We start from the raw sequence: 18,830 nt of genomic DNA, 5'->3' as shown, positions 1-18,830 counted from the left end.
TCTTGGGTTGAATTTGAAAAGAGGCTAAAAAAATCAAACAATTGATGACAGTATGCAACTTCAAATCAACAAAGAAAGACAACATTAGAGACAAATGTTAACAAGAATAATCTCCATTGTGAAAATATTTGCCAAAAATACTTTGGCCTTCCGAGGAAATGATGAGAAACTTTATGTCGAGAACAATGGACTATTTTTGTAAATGATAGAAATAGTTGTTGAGTTTTATCCAGTGATAGAGGAGCATGTTCAATGTTGTGCAAGAGAATCACATTATAAATATTTAAGTCCCAAAATTCAGAATGAGTTGATAGAGAATTTGGCAAATGAAGTGAAAAGGGAAATCATTGCAAAAGTTAAACATGAAAAATATTTTTCAGTAATACTTGATTTTACTCTAGATGCAAGTCATCGAGAACAAATGTCTCTAATGTTACGATGCATGGATGATTCGACAGACACACCAAAAGTAAAAGAATATTGGGTTGAGTTTTTTAAGGTGGATGACACATCAATTCTTGGGTTATAAAGTGAACTTCTGAATGTGTTAACTAGAGTTGGGCTTGACATTGATGACATAAGAGGATATGGGTAAGAAAATGGGTCTAACATGAGTGAAAGACACAAAGGTGTACAAAAAGATTGCTTGAAATAAATTCTAGAGTTTTTTACACACCATGTGGTTGTCATAGTCTTAATTTGGCATTAGTTAATATGGTGGAATGTTATCCTAAAGTCAAGTCCTTCTTTGGAGTGGTGCAACGTATCAATACATTGTTCTCTTCCTTTACAAAGAGATAAAATTCTTTAAATATAAGGTGTCTGGTCTGATTCTTAAGCCATTGTCACATACCCGTTAGGAAAGTCATGTTGAGAGTGTAAAAGCTGTAAAATAGTAAATTGTACATATAAGAGATACTTTACTTGAGTTGGCGGAAGTTGTTGAAGATTCTAAACAAAAAGTGATGTTGAGACCTTAGTATTATATAATCTTAAGATTTTTGAGTTCTTGCTTGGAATGGTAATATGGTATAACTTGTTACACGCAATAAATGGTGTGAGTAAGTTTATCCAATCTGAAGATATGTATATTGATATTACAATCAACCTCTTACAAGGACTTGATCAATTTCTTAATGAGTTTAAGGAAGAGGGATTGTTAGTGCAATGAATGAAGTTATTCAAATGGCAAGTGAAATGGAGATTTAACCTAAATTTTGAGAAAACGCATCATTCAAAGATTTTTTTTGATGAAAGTGGCAATGATGATGTGACATAATATGGTGAAGAATCTTTTAGAGTTGAATATTTTTTGTTTATAATTGATCAAGTTCGATCTTCGCTTCAAGTTCAGTTTGAACAATTAAACAATATCAAGAAATATTTTGGTTTTTTATTGAATTTGGAGAAGTTAAAACGTGAGTCTTCAACTAGCTTGATGAAGTCTTGTATGGAGCTTCAACAATTTTTGAGTCACGATCGACGTTCAAACATTAATGGTAATGAATTGTATTCAGAGTTGTTGTCGTGAGATGCTATTTAACAAATGAAAAAAGAGCAATTTGTATGCTACAATGTCTAGCAAAACTAGATGGTTTATTCCCAAATACTTATATTACCTATAAGATTTTGTTAAGCATACTTGTAACAGTTGCATCGGCAAAAAGAAATTTCTCAAAGTTAAAGTTAATCAAGAATTATCTTCGATCAACAATGTCATATGATAGACTAAATGGGCTAGCAATGTTGTCGATTGAGAAAAAAATAATCCATCAATTAGATTATACAGATTTGGTCAATATTTTTGTCTCTAAAACAGCTAGACGAGTGATGTTTATTCAGTTATTTCAAATATTGTTAACTTTTGTCTTTTTATTGACGTGGCATATTGTTTATGGTTTATATATATATATATATATATATATATATATATATATATATATTGAACTTTACGGCAACAAAAGACCAGTGTTTTATTTTTTGCCTCAGGGCTTATCAAACATAGGTACGACTCTCCATATAGATGTCTTGTCTGCAATACCATTGAACATTTCATCGTTAAATGCACAAAAGTAATCGAAGAACAGTAGAAAACCAGAAGTCTCAAGATCAGAATGGTCCAGGAAACGGAACTGAAGAATTAGGAATATGACGACCTATAAAAGAATCGAAGAACAACACAACAGAAGAGAGAAATGATCAATCACTTGGGAAATCAGAAGTAGTTCAGACAAATATAGAGAAAGACAAGTTAGTAACAAAGAAGTTGATAGTCAGATTGTTGCCAAGAATGCTACCAAAAATCAATATGAAAAATCAAGGGATAGAAGTGCATATGAGAAGAGGAAAACAGACTCAGGTAAAACTAAAGTAAGGGTATGCACAAGTAAAGGCAAAGTTGAAACAAGCAAGGAAACAATAATTGATAATGCTAAGGGTGGTAACAAAAATCCCTTGACATACTGAAATATAATCCTTTTTTATGTTGAGTTTTGTTATAACTAAAGAGAAGATTCATAAGAAAGTCCCGAGAAACGAGGTAATCATTACTCACAAAGAGTCTTGGTCAAATGAAATAGTACAATCACCAATTTTTAAAAATAGTGCTAAATAGAAGAAAAATAATTGTGTTTGAATTGTTCTCATCACTTGTCAATAGAGAAAAAGTAAGACAAAATAGAGGTTTAGATGAACATTAAAGAAAAGTTGTCGACGTTGATGCTGAAGAATAATATATTCACAAAAGAAATAAGAAATTACATTGAAGAAAATGATTAATAACGTGTGAAGGCAATGGAGTTTAGTCAAAGATGAAAAATCATTTGAATCAGACTATTAATGTTATAGGTTTTACATGATTTATGTCTTTTACTCATTTTGTTTAATTAAAACTAAAGTTTGTCTTGTCTAGTTTTGATATTGACTCATTTTGAATTCTCCCTCCCTTTTGAATTTCTTTAATAAAATGACAATAAATCGTTTAAAAAAATATATATGTATTTCTTATTCGCAATTTTAAGATATTAAACTCATCGAACAATAATATAGATAATGTGCAATCCCAAATTTAAGGCATGCTCAATCTTATGAAATAAACATTTTTTTAATGGGGGCAATCCTATCTAACCTCTAGAATATAAAGTATGGATTGATAAAATTAAAGAAGGAATAAATAAACTCTATAATATTGTGGACAATAATGTGATGAAAAATAAAAAATAATTTGTTGTTAAGCTAAATCTCATAATTGTGCTTTGTCGGATATAAACGGTCATATAAATAAAGTTGGATGGCTGTCAATTGTCAAGCTTTGGAATTGTCGATAATGTGACCAATGGACGGCCTGTTTCTTTCTTTATAATGATAGAGTGTGTTGTTTATTTCGATTTAAGTTTTATTCAACTTATTTTGATAGTATTTACATTGAGAATGTTTAATTAAGTTTATCTTTATAAACTTTTTTTTTTTTATAATAATATTTATAATAATATTTCTTTGAGTTTAAGCGGAGAGTTACGATGTGGTTATATGTTAGTACTCTTTTATTTCAAAAAATATATAATATAATATTTTATAATTAATATTAATTATATTTAATATTAATTATTATAATTTTTTTAATTATATTTTTTTATAAATTATTAATAATATTTTCACTATTTAATTACATATAAATAAATTTAATGTTTTTTATTTACATAATTTGAATTTTTTATTACAATTTAAAATATTAATAAAGTACTTAAATTGAAAAATAATTTAAATGAATATATTAGATACTATACATTTCTATTAGTATATAATTTTTTTATTTAATTAAAATAAGAAATAAGAAATAATTAATTTTTCACTTTTACTTTTTTTTAATATCCATATATATTAAAAATGAAAAAAAAAAATTGTTTTTTGAGCAGTAAACCATGCTATAAAAAAAATATTTAATAAGTTATCGGGCTAATAAATACTTAAAAATAACGATTAACTTCCCGACATATTTTATTGACTTTTTTAACGAATCTCAGAAAGGCGTTATAATAATATTATTATGAATTATACGTATCGATCATTAAGTACTATATTGATTTTTATGTATTTTTTTATTATCTAATTTTATGTATTAATTAATATATTCATTATAAAAAAATCAATTAATCCTTTTAAACAATTATAAAACTAAAATTATATATAATATTGTTAATTTTATTATTTGAGTGATACCTTTTAAGTTGTGAAATTGCTAACGTTCAATTTTAATAACATTTAATTTATAAAATTAATTAATAACAATGGTTATTGATCTCTATCTAGTCATAAAAAAAAATGTAATGGACTTAAATTTTTATTTATTAAATTTTAAAAAGCAATATGATTTCTAAATTAATTATCTCATTTTCATTTAAAACATTAAAAAAATGTGACTATGACATTAGTCCATACTTTATTTACAAAATCTAATATTTAATTAATTAAAAATAAAAAGAATAACAGTACCATGAGCCATTACCATCCCCATCAATAAAGGGGCAAACGGACTATGGGCCCAGTGAAATCAGTAATGGGCCTTTCTAGTTTGCACTTAGCAAAATTTAATTATGTACGAACTTTTAAAAGATAATATTTAATTCAATTAGACTTTTAGCAACGGTCGTGGATACCTTCACTACTGATTTTGTTTTTTTTTTTATTTTTATTATTCAACAAAAAAAATAATTTAAAAACTAGTTCGTCCTACAAATGTAACTCATTTAAATTAGAACGTTATTAACGTGATTTAACATGAAATATTTATTCTCTAAATAAGATTTTTGTCAATTTAATTGTGTATATATTTATATAAAATATTGACAATGAATATTTTTTACCCTCTTTTCCAATAAAAATTGAGGAACACTTTGAAATTCTTACATTAGTCTATAATAAACTTTGCCTTTATATTCATAGAAATTTATGATGCATGAAAAATATTTTCAAAATAAAAATACATGAAATTGTATTGTATCAAAAGGGAACAATAATGTCTCTTTATAGAACTCAAAAGGTAAAATTGAATAACATTTAGTTTATTTTTTTTTTAAAATCCGAACATGTCTCATTATACATGTCCCTAGAAAACACAAGCAAATTAATATAAGCTTTTAAATAAATAAATAAATAAATTTATATGAGACGTAGGTCATGTGAATTTATGGCAGATAGAGATCCCCACAATATTATTAATTAATTTTTACTAAAATTTTCAAATGAGAAAAGGTCAAACAATCTGTTTTTAGTCACACAATTTGAAAGGATATGTAATACATTTATTTGTATGGTAGGTGGGTAACAATATTTAGTTTTGCATTTAAAGGTTATATGACATTTTTTTATGGGATAATTGACTTGTATATTTTTGTTTTTTTATCTATATTATTGGTTATTATTTAATAATATATTTTAATGTTTTGTTTTTTAATATATATATTATTTTATTCAATATTTAATGTAATAATAATAGTTCAAAAATATTCATTATTTTAATTTATCATGTTATTTCAAAAGAATATATTATTAAAATAAAAAAAATAATAATAATTGAAAAACTGAAAAACAAATATTTAAATTAAAATATATTTAATGTGTTAACTCTTATAAAATTGGTGAGAGATGTTTCAAATTTATTTATAGTATAAAGAGGAAAATTAAGCAATATATATATATTTTAAATTAATTTGAAAATGAAGTTAAATTTTAAGAAGAGAAAATATAAATTATCTTTTATTAAAAGTATTTTTTAATCTAAAGTAATAGATTTTATGGTAAATTTCAAATAATTAGATGGACGCGTATTTGGCAGGGATGTGGGCGTGAGTTTTGACAAAGGACAACCCGTGACAATAATAGTAAAAGCAATAATAACAAACAAATTTATTTATTTGTTTAAAAACAATGGCACTCTCCAGAAGTTACCTTTTTTTTTTTTTTACTTAAAAATTATTTTTTAAAATATCTTATTAAAGTTTTAATTTAAATGAAATAAAGGTATAGAATATACTTTAATTATTATATATTAATAAATTTAATAGTATTTATTTGTTCAAATACAATTTTAAGTGTTTTTAAACAAAGTTAAATTTCTTAGATTACCGTCTTCAAAAAATGGTTAAAAATCTCCTTAATACATGTATTAAATTATGAATGAATAAAAAAATGAAATTAAGGTGGATTTGAACAAATTTTGGGATAGACTTACATAAATAAAAAGAAAATTTTAAATAGATATTTTATCAAAAATAAATTAAATTGAATGAATGAAAAAAATCGGTAGTAATTTCGACTTATCTTATTATATATATATGGTTGGATTTGAGCAAATCTAACTCCTCCCCTTATATGAAACTATAAGTGTTAATAACGATTTTTAAATAATTATTATTATTATTATAAAATCTTAAATTCAAGAGTGATTTTGTGTTAAAAACTCTAATAATAATTTTTTAAAGTTAAAAAATTAAATGTTACAGATTGAAAGTCATTATTTTGGATCATATTAATTTCTTACATATAATAATAAAAAAAGAGCCTAAAAGAAAATTGTGTATTAAAATTATTTAAAATTAATTTAAATTCCGCAATATCATTATATCTCTTTCTCAATTATATTATTTAAAATATCATAAAAAATATATTTATAAAAACAAGTTATTATATATTTGTACTTTTAAGCTATTTCCAATAAATTAAATATTAACTCTTTTTTAATAACTTACAATATAAATTAAATAACGGAATTTAATCATTTCATTAAGGATAATGTGGATGAACAAAAAAGTGATAAAAGGAAGTCTTTTTAAAAAAAATAATAATAATCAGTCCAGAATACTTTTAACACATGACTTTACATTTTAACACTAGGCTAAACTACATTTTTTTTTTTATAATCATAATGTCTTAAGTTTTCTTCATTTTATTTAAAATAACATATTATCCTATTTCACATTCTATCATCAATTCTATCATTTAAACTATCTATCAAAACTATATACTTTTTTTTATTTATTATATATTTATACCACTCACTTTTTTATATAACCCCCAAAAAAGATTATTCAGTTATTCATCTAATCAAAAACAAACAAACCAAGATGTGAAAACTATATATTGTCATGAGAATCCAAATTGAATTAAATGCTTAGAAAAAAACAAAGATGTGGGGGTCAGTGACATTTGTCCCCCTTACCCTAGATAGGTCCATAAATATCACCTCGATGGAGAAGAAGTGATGGGTCATGATATATAAATAAATATAATTGTCCTTTTAATGATCCTTTTTGAAGATTCATTCAAATATATGCATTCATCATCTCTATTACCCATCCTCATGCCATGATCATCTGACCCCAGATTTTTCAACACACTAATAATCAAATATGGATCAATCATATAACCAGCCAAATAACCACATCAATCATATCATTATATATATATATATATATTGGAATATGCTATAAATATCATGATTCATTCATTCAAATGACCATTTTTTTTCTTGAATTTTGTCTAGAAAACTTATAGCTAGGTAGTTTGATTTTAATTTGTAATTTTTTTTGAAATTTTTTTTGAAAATTAATCTATTCCATTATATTTCTTTTCAAGTATCATTTTTTTTTGATAAATTAAATTATTAGGTGATTGAAAATAAATGAGATGCATTTTTAAAAACTCTAGCATCGAACAAACTCTGATGAATCCATATCATAAATATAAATAAGGTAGGGTTCGGTTGAGATTAGGGGTGTTCATTGGTTCGGTTTTCGGGTTATTCGAGTTTATGGTTTGAGTTTTTCGAATTTTTATTTTTTTAAGCAAATTCGAAAACCGAACCGATTTGAATAAATTCGAATTCAGTTTATTCGAATTCGGTTCGAATTCGGTCGAATATTCGGTTTAGACCAAATATAGAACATCACCTACCCATAAGATAATTTTTTTTACAAGAGTTAACAAAATAAATAAGTTGTTGAAAATATCTTATCTACTTAAATTATAAAAAAAATATAAATCACGTAAACTTAGCTTAGTGACTAACGCTAATATATATTCGACAATTAAACGACGAAAGTAAAACAGTGTCAACGACGACAATATATGATGGTTGAGAGGTGTGGACAACTAGAGAAAGGGGGAAATGAATTAGGGATTATGGATTTAATGTAGGGATTTAGTAGGTGTCCCATGATAATTTAATATATAATATGTAATAAGTTATATAATATATAATAAAAATAAATAATAAAAATGAATTCGGTTTTCGGTTTGGTTTTCGAGTTAAAACCTAAACTCGAATACCAAACCAAAAATTATATTTGAATTCGAATCGGTTTAAAATTCGATTCGAAAATCGAAAATGTAATTCGAATTCGGTTTATTCGAATTCAAATTCGGTCAGATATTCGGTTCAAACCAAATATTGAACACCCCTAATTGAGATTATTTAAATAATTTAAACATAATCAAACATCATTTTACGCCTCTCATCTATCATTTAATTTATTAATCAAAATATTAAAAAAAATTATCATTATATATTAATATATTTTAAATAAATAAATCATTTCCTCAAAATCATTGCCGTGATCAAATTTTAAATAACCCAAATTATTTAAATAAGCTGAAGGCCTAAAACTTATATTTATTTATACATAAATTAACCATTTTTAAAAATTGTGTTTGATATAAACATTGTTTATTTTAATAAAATGACAAAAATATTACTAATAATTAAAATTTTATAAAACAATAAAGTAAAAGTTTTTTTAAATTGCTAAGTTTTGTCACTCTTTGGGAGTTGGACCATAATTATTGGGCTGCCCTAGTCTTTTTTTTTTATCTAGTTTAACAATTATCACACAATAAATTCATTTCACTCAATAGAATTAAGTTATTATTTATTTATTTATTTTTTGTAAATGATTGAAAGAAAAAATTGTCTTTAGCCTATTAGGCTAACTTTGGCCCCCATGTCAGCAAGAAAAAGCGACCTTGTGCTATATTTTTGTGATATCTTTTCTATCGAGGCACGCAAACTCCCATCGTGTCACAGATCACATTTCGTGAATCGAAAGGGAAACCTACTCATCCATCAGTTCCTTTCGTAGATCGGTGCAGAATGCGTGAAGGCACAACAAAGATCATATTTCCGGGAGTCATGTCTTGGAGAAAGTTCAAAGGATTGACCCAGGATTAAACCGCTATATGTAAGAGCCCCTTTGGATGATTGCTCTGTGCTTGCCGGTATCTTTCGTTTTGAATGGATATAGGGTTTTAATAATTATTTTTGGATAGTTTACCCCTAGGCTTGGACCGTCCTAACTCCTAACCCATGACTTGTTGTGCTTACCTTAACCCATGACTTGTTGTGCTTACCTTAAGGATAGCTCATGACTTGCTGAGTTTACCTTAGGGTTAGACAAGTTGCTCATAGGGTTGATATGTCTTAGCCCATGGCTTGTTGTGCTTACTCTAGGGCCTAGCTCATGACTTGTTGGGCTTACTTCAGAGTTAGCCTTGTGTGCGACTAATTTCAGCGAATAGTCCATACAAACACACTTAACTAATTTAACTAGATGTGTCGTATATTACGGGCTCGAACCCAAGACATGTAGACCGATGATATTCACTTCTTTTTTTACTCGACTAAAGGATGGATGAGTAAAAGTATTTTGATCCATTTTTAATTGATAATTTGAAAACCGAAATGATCCATAATTGAATAATGATTTATTTGGATTAAATCTAAATAAACAACATCAACCAAGTTGCAATGCCCTTTATGAAAATTCTCATGCACGCCGGCCATACGATAGATCTACGATTTTGTAAAAAATAATCCAAGGGAAAATCAATTTTGTACTAGAGGAGAATTATAACAACGGTTGAGTTATATGAAAATCGATGATAAACAATCAATATTGTTGAAATAATCGTAGTTAAAAAGTCAATAACTTAAACTGTAACACTTTCTACCCTTTAATAAATATTTATTAAAATTACTTTTTTTCTTAGGTTATTAAGCAAACAAAATAGAAACTTTGTCAGCTCTCCAAACTAGTTTCATAATTGGAACTTGGTCATTACCAATAAAGGTCTTTTATTATAATCATTAATCATATTATTACTTCAAACAATATTATATAATGTGGTTCTTATGCAGATAAGAAATATAAAATCTACTCAATTTTTAAATCGGTTCAATTAATCATTAATGATCATCACAAAAGAAATAATAAGTATTATTTTATTGAAGATATAATGTTAATCATTTTTCTCTAATTTTTTTTTTGAAAAACCGTTAAAACTATTTCATTAAAATCTCAAGTGAGAGGTTCAGAAAATAAAACTAGACAAATTCTAGATATATGATTAAGGATGACAATCAAAAAATCTTTAAAAAATTGATTAGTAGCATTCATACATTATAAAAAATAGAGATTACAAACATAAAATACCACATTCGAAACTAACCATCCCAACCTGGAATTTCCGCATGCCATCTATTTTCATTGAGATTCATTCTTATTTTCTCTAATTTCAATTAGGGTGCGTTTGGTAACCCTGAAATTGACATTGGAAATGGAGGGTCCAATTTCAATTCTTATGTTTGTTAGACACTTTAATATTAAGAATTGAAATTAGAATTTGAATTCCAATGGAATTCAATATAGTGTAATTTAATAGTTCTCAATTCCAATCTTTTTAGGTTGGAATTGTAATTCCAAATTAACACGTTTTTCACGTTTTTGACATGATTAATACGTTTTTCACACATTAAACACGTTTAACACGTTTTTGGCACGTTTAACACGTTTTTTGCATGTATACACGTTTTTGACATATTTAACACATTTTTCACGTCCTTGACACGTTTAACACGATTTTCACATATTTAACACGTTTTTGACACGTTTAACAAGTTTTTTTACATATTTGACACGTTTCACACGCTTTCACGTTTTTGACATATTTAACACGTTTTTAACACATTAAACACGTTTATCATATTTTTGGCACGTTTAACACGTTTTTGAAATGTTTAACACGTCTTTTTACGTTTTTGACACGTTTACCATATTTTTGACATGTTTAACATGTTTTTCACGTTTTGGCACGTTTAACAAGTTTTTTTTACATATTTGGCATGTTTAACACGTTTTTGATACGTTTCATGTTTTTAACATGTTTAAAATGTTTTTAACACATTAAACACGTTTAACACGTTGTTGACACGTTTCACATGTTTTTTACGTTTTTGACACGTTTGACACATTTTTAACACATTTTTGACACGTTTAACACGTTTTTCACGTTTTGGCACGTTTAACAAGTTTTTCACTTATTTGGCATGTTTAACACATTTTTAATACGTTTAACATGTTTTTACGTTTTTGACACGTTTAACACGTTTTTAACACGTTTTTAACACATTAAACACATTTATTATGTTTTTGACACGTTAAACACATTTTTAACACGTTTTCACGTTTTTGGCACGTTTAACATGTTTTGGTATGTTTAACACATTTTTGGCACATTTAACACATTTGATAAATTTTGGCACATTTACCGCATTTTGACATGTTTAATACGTTTTGGCCAATTTAACACACTTGTGACATGTTTAAAACGTCTTAAATATACCAAAAATGTGTTAAACATTCCAAAAATGTGAAAATGTGTTAAACGTGCCAAAATGTGTTAAACATACCAAAAACGTATTAAACATGTTTAAAACGTATTAAACATGCCAAAAATATGTAAAACATGCCAAAAATGTGTTAAACGTGTTAAACGTGTCAAATGTGTCAAGTTTGTGAAAAACATGTTAAACGTGTTAAACATGTCAAAAATGTGTTAAACGTGTCAAAAACGTAAAAAATGTTTTAAACTTATCAAAACGTGTGAAAAACATGTTAAACATATTAAAAATGTCAAAAACGTGTTAAATGTGCCAAAAACGTGAAAAATGTGTGAAAAACGTGTTAAACGTGAAAAACGTGATAACGTGTGAAAAACATGTTAAATGTGCCAAAATGTGTTAAACGTGTCAAAATGTATAAAACGTGTGAAAAACATGTTAAACATGCCAAAAACGTGTTTAACGTGCCAAAAACGTGTTTAACGTGCCAAAAACGTGAAAATATGTTAAACGTGTGAAAAATGTGTTAAACATGTCAAAAACGTGCAAAAAACGTGAAAAACGTGTTAAACTTGTCAAAATGTGTGAAAAACATGTTAAACATATTAAAAATGTCAAAAACGTGTTAAACATACCAAAAACGTGAAAAACATATTAAACGTGTAAAAAAGTGTTTTAAGTGTGAAAATGTGTTAAACATGTCAAAAATATGTTTAAACGTGCCAAAAATGTGTAAAAAACGTGTTAAACATGTTATACATATAAAAAACGTGTTAAACTTATTAAAATGTCAAAAACGTGTTAAATGTGTTAAGCATGTCAAATACGTATTAATCGTACCAAAAACGTGAAAACATATTTAAGAAGTTAACATTTTGAACTGGTATTTTATTTACAAACATAGGAATTGGAATTGAATTACAATTCTATCATTTCTCAAACTTAGGAATTGAAATTGAATTACAATTTTATAATTTTTCCAAACATAGGAACTGAATTGTAATTCAATGTCAATTCTCGTGGAATTGAAATTAGAATTTCAATGCCAATTTTAATTCCAATTCCCCTCATCAAACACACCTTTATAGTCTTTTGTATTTAACCAAACTAGCATGATCATTCTTAATAATAACTTGTGTTTCAATTGAAAATATTTTTAGTGTGAATTAAGGAGACATTTGATCTTAGATATAAGACTTTCTTCACACTTAAACTATCTTAAAAAGTTTGATTTCAGTTCATATTATTATTATTATTATACACATTCCAAACAATTAGCCTCTAATTTCTTTAGAAACATATATACAATGATTCCAACAAATGTTTTGTTATTTTTGAAAAACTAAACGGTGTTGTATCTCAATCTACTCAATCTGTTCAATTAATCATTAATCATCACAAAATAAACAATAATACTGTTTTGTTGAAGGACATAATCTATAAAAATTTCTTTACCCGTTTTTTTCCTTTCTAATTTCAGTTATAATATTTTTTAAAATAAACTAACATCAATTGATTCCAAACAATGTTTGTTTTAAATAAAACAGTGTTGTATCCATTTTTTTTTTCAAATCTGTAGTTGAACTGAAAATATAAACTAGATTATTATAGATAATACTATATTAAAAAAAGAAAAAGTTTGTTTGAATTAAATTCAAATAATTCACACCAAACTAGTCTTGTTTAAAAAGAAGAGACGACTTTTGTAGGGTTTGTGTGTTCTTTTTAGGTGAAACAGATTTTGATGTATTGATAAAATTAAAAAAAAAAAAAGATTCTTGTGTGATTATCACCTTCTTAGATTAATAATCATTTTTTTTTTTTGAATTTATAAAAAGATTTAAATGTATTTAAAATTTACAAAATAAACTAAGTTATAATTTAATTGAGTACGTAGCTTAAAGAAGCCGATCTAACTGTCAAAATTATACAAGCAGCCAAAAACTTATAATTTAATTAAGTACTAGAATATGATATGAATGAATAAATAAGGGAATTAAATATACGAGCTTGTCTGATTGTGGGTTATCTGTAAAATGAAAAGAAAATTTGAATTATGAATTCAAAATTTTATTTAATAAAAAAAATGTATTTATTCAATCCAATTTATAGTTTGTTTTACTAGTAGAATCTATATATAATAATAACTTTATTAATTAAATTACAGACTAATATTAAGTTAATTAGTTCTGAGATGAAATTAAATTTCAGATAATAAGCTGTGAAGATAGTGTTAGCTTTTTATATTAAAAAATATATATACATTTTTTATATAAAAATATATTTTTAACAATTTAACATAAATAATAAAATTTCCTGTTGAACAAAATTTGAATTCATAATTCTGACTATTCAAAATCAAACAAGTTGTTATTAGTATTAGACAATTTGTAATTAGAACGATTTATATTTAAGTGTCATGTTAGGCATTACAAAAAAATATTTAGACAATTTTTGTATTACAAATATTTTGTTAGAAATTGAAGCTAATTGTTTTAATTAATAATTTAAGATATACAATGTATTGATTGAATGATAAAATATTTAAGAGTTATTTTTGTGAGTTTTGTTTTTTTTAATTCAATCATAATAAAATATTAATTTATTTACTCTTTTATCAATTATATTATTTAATATTTTTACCATTATTTATTAAACCTTATGAGTTATTTAAAAAAATATCATTTCTTTCAAAATCAGTGAACATCAAATATTTTAAATAAATTAAGTTTATTTAAAAAAACACTATCAATCAAATAAAATCTAATCAGGCATTTTTCGGCTAAATTTTTTGTATTTAACCTATGAAAAATATTAGAAAATGGAATTTGAGATAGAAGATGACGCAGCGAGTAATCTAATTAACCGAAAAAATAATCAATTTTTTCTATCTTTTCTCCTCACTCTTTATGTGGTGACACACCATTCTTTTCTTCTTCCTATCATTCCTCTTAATCTATATAAAATTAATTTTTCTATTAATTACTTATCATCAATCACATTACTCATTTCATTAATTAAAATATTAAAATACCCTCTTTTTTATATTTTTTTATTTTATTTATATATATCAATATACTTAAAATATTTTTACCAAAAATAATCATAATCTTTTTAAAATCGTTCAACATCATTATATTTTTCTATCTCTATTATTCAAATAATTCCAATCCAAACAGATAGATATGAAGTTTTAGGGGTAATTGGAGTCCAAAATTTAACCGGGACCCACTTTAACGTCTTTATTTTAATTTAGGAAAGGCCTGCACACGTGCATTGGAAATTTAAAATACGTTCAGATTTTCAGAAAACGATACTTAGCACAAAAAACTATAAAAATAAATACTTCTTATTAATAAATTAGATTTGAAAAAACAATTTTCATCTAATTATAAATTGATTTAATTTAAACATCTTTTCAAATTTTAAATAAGTTCATGTATTTAGAATTTTAATTTTCAGTTTAATATATCAAAAAATTTAGATTCCAACTTTATAATTCTACATGGAATGAAGATATATATAATACATTTAAACTCATCTATTGACTTTTTGAATGTGTCTGCAAATTTATACAATTCAGTCATTTAATAGAAAAAATTATTGTAAAACATTTAATATTAACACTTGTATAAATGGTTACAATAAATAATATTAATAGTTTAAATCTTTGTAAAAAAAAACAGTATTAGTAAAAAAGTAATATTATATAGACTGAAAATTAAAATTTACATAAATGTATTATTATTTATTACTATTATTCATCCTTTTTATACACCTCCTTTATCATCTTCCCCAGTTGTCAATTCTTTTCTATTTCCAATTTCACCCTCCAATATAAAATAAACTAGACCCAAGATCCGACAATGTTAAAACTTAAAAGCAAAATATTAAAAAAAAAAAAAAACCGGGTTAACGGGCAACCGATTCAGCCAGTTTCTCGATACGCTCCACTAGTTCGGGCGACAATTTCTTAACCGGTTTCTTCACTCTATCAACCCGAAAATCAAAGCACAAAGCATCGGATACTTCATCGGAGCTCCACCCGGCTTTCCGGAGCGAATCGGAAAATCTATCAGCTTTCACAAGAAGCGCATCGAGAACCGATTGATTATCGAGAATCACCATCTCACCGTCGAAAAATCCAGAAGCGGACACGTGGACAATCTCTTTAACGTCCGATTCATTCCAACCGCCTTCTCTTAAAACCGATCCCATCTCGTTTATATATTCTTCAACCCATTTGGGAATCTCGGATTTCGGCATTTCGATTAACCGCTCCGGCGAGGATAACGACGACGAAGATGAATTGGAATTGGAATTCCTCCGCCGGCGATCTACTCCGGCGTCGCTCCAGAACTCAATCCATCTAGGCGTTCGTCCGCCGGTGACGGCGTCGAGGCTCCGCCGTGAGAAATTAGTCGTTGCTGAAGACGAAGATCTTGTGGATTTCTCGTTGAGAGATCGTTGTTTGGTTAAGACTTCGGATGTCCGGGAAAGTGAAGATTCGCGGTCAAAGAAATCGGATAAATCGAGTCCGCAACAGAAGATCCTATTCTCATCTACGAAGAAAATAGGGTTTCCAGCTAAAGAAGGAGTACAGGGAATATAACAATGGTTAAGAATTGGAATCAAGAGAGGTCCCCGTTTGATTTCAAATCGGGCGATCCTTAACGCTTTTTCCGGATCGGACGGTCTAGGACCCCACGATTTGGACCAGAGGGCGTTTCGTGAGATATGGAAGGAGACGGCGGCGTTGGGTAATTCGATGGCGGCGCGGAGGGCGAGTCGAGCCGAACCGGATGAGCGCCAGTCGGGGAAGCCAGGACCGAGTGGGAGACCGGCAGAGAGGACGGCTTTTAGATCGGGTGGAAATGAGAAACCGAATTCGGCTTCGGCGAGAGCGAACTCGGGTTCAGATAAACCGGGTTGGACGTTTATGCCGGAGGTTTTGAGGTGAGAAATGAGTTTTTCTGCTAGAGTGGTGAAGGAGAAAAGACCGTTACGGATGGGTAGTGGAGTGGAAGCGGCGGCGCGGGCTGAGAGACGACGGAGGCCGGCGAGGTGGGCCGGATTTAGACCGGTCATTCTCCGGTCGACGTCAACCATGTTGATGAGATTGGTTATATATATGAGTTGGATCGCTTTGTTCAGAAGAAATCCGTGTGAAAACTGGAAAGAAAGAGAGAGAGAAAAGTGTAAAGAGAGATGAGAGAGAGAGGAAGTATTTTTCCGTAAAATGAAGAAAAGGTCTGTAATTTATAGGAAGCATGAGCTCAATTTGCAGAGGGTCCCGCCATTAATGGGACTGATAACGGGAAGGGATGGAGGTGTGGAAAGAAAGAGAGACAATAGTTATACTATATATTTCAATTATTAATAAAGTTATGGTTAATAAAGGCTCATCTCAATTTTAGAGGGATTTATAATTTTATTTTTATAATTTTATTTTTACAAAAATATTTTTATTTAATGACGGTTTTGCCCCTCCATGTCTTATAGAACAAATAAAAAAGAGAGTAATCCCCTAGTGCCAATATAAGGTAGATACTAACCTTAAGTTTCTGGGTTCGAGTCCGTCAGACGGTAAGTTCTGCGCCTACTTAAATGTTTAAGTGTGTTTACGGATTACATACTTAATTTGTTAAAAAAAAATTCAGAGAGCAAACAAAAACAAATGATCTTGGTTTATATGGTAATCAAATTCTGAAAAATTTAAAACACTAATAAAATTTAATTTTGTATGCTGCTATATTAAAATAATTAAATTATATTATATATATATATATATATATTTGTTAAAAACAGTACAAATTTATTATGTTTATTTAATATAATATAAAATATAATTCTGAAATAAAAAATAAGAATAAATTTATTATATTCTCACTACACTCTCAATTCTCATGTTGCATTACAAACCATGATAATTTGGTCTATTATTAAGCATTTTCTTTTACTTGATTAACTTAATAAGTTTTTTTTTTTTTTTAAATGACCATGACATAAAAAAATGTATACATTTTATTAAAAATATTTTTATGTATTTAATTTCAGAGTTGATTTTGAGCATTTATTTTTTCAAATTGTCACAAATTCAACTCAATAAAATGTTTTAAGGAACCAATATAGTGTAAGTATGTATTGGATTTAGCGTTTATAGTTAAATTGGTTGGTTGTGTATAAGGACTATGTGTTTAACTCATAAAAATTAGTTATACTCCAAAATAGTTGAAGAATGTAACATTTTTTCAAATAATCGAATAAATTGTATATAGGTATGTTGGTTTCCCCGGATATAATGCTTACCCTACTACATAGCCCAAAACTTCGAATTTAAGTATGTCTCTTACTAAAGAAAGTAAATGATCCATCATAATACAAATATTTTTATCTATGTGACAATAAAAAGTAATGGCCACGTTCACTTTATATAGGTCTAGGAATCCTATGAAAAAAATAAAACAATTAACTTTCTGTAATAGTAATAGTAAAATCATTAATAATTAGCTTAGGGAGCAACCGAAAAGTTAATGAAGCTGCCAAAAGATTAAAGTACACTATAGTTAGCTTGGTCTGTTGATTATATTTAGTCCTAATCATGGGAAATTACAGTGCTAACTTACACAATAATTAAACATAATTAATGCATTTATTCGAAATTCAAACAAAATCGAACCCATAACATTTTGGTATTTTAGGTAGACTATTTTCATTGGACCGCTATGGTGAGTAACATCGATATATTCGTGCATATAAACCGAATCAAACTAACCCATTATCTTTTATTTGACACTTAAAAGACCCCAAATTTCTATGTCCGGACATTATAGATATATTAGGATCCAAAAATTGCCCTAATTGGACAGTGCAACTGGCATGTACACATATATAAAGGACATGTATTGTATGAACCTAACAATAACATGTTACACTGTTCCTTATTTAACAAATCATACACAAGTGGGGACAACTAAATTATGTCATTTTTCGAAACTCCAAAATAATGAAAATATAATAATTAAAAGATTGCAAACATAACAACAAAGAATCCATAAATATTTTAGTACGAACAAATAAAGATAAAAAAAATCATAAATATGATACAAATATCTATCTTACTATATAACCTATTATCTGAAACTAAATTTAAATAATC

General features: G+C 27.1%; 1 protein-coding gene across 1 annotated transcript; it reads right to left on the bottom strand.

Annotated features, from left to right (window-relative positions):
- Positions 1-15,465: 15,465 nt before the first annotated feature.
- Positions 15,466-16,894, bottom strand: LOC124922387. Its single transcript, XM_047463121.1, has one exon. The coding sequence runs from the start codon at positions 16,778-16,780 to the stop codon at positions 15,584-15,586; it is 1,197 nt and encodes a 398-aa protein (XP_047319077.1). The 5' UTR covers positions 16,781-16,894; the 3' UTR covers positions 15,466-15,583.
- Positions 16,895-18,830: the final 1,936 nt, after the last annotated feature.

This window comes from Impatiens glandulifera, chromosome 1 (genome assembly GCF_907164915.1).
Source record: "Impatiens glandulifera chromosome 1, dImpGla2.1, whole genome shotgun sequence".
In the NCBI taxonomy this organism is placed as follows: Eukaryota; Viridiplantae; Streptophyta; class Magnoliopsida; order Ericales; family Balsaminaceae; genus Impatiens; species Impatiens glandulifera.
This window is presented reverse-complemented; position numbering and strand designations above follow the sequence as displayed.

Bases quoted from the DNA above. Each gene is read 5' to 3' on its own strand.
- LOC124922387 (XM_047463121.1), bottom strand. From the start codon at position 16,780: ATGGTTGACGTCGACCGGAGAATGACCGGTCTAAATCCGGCCCACCTC.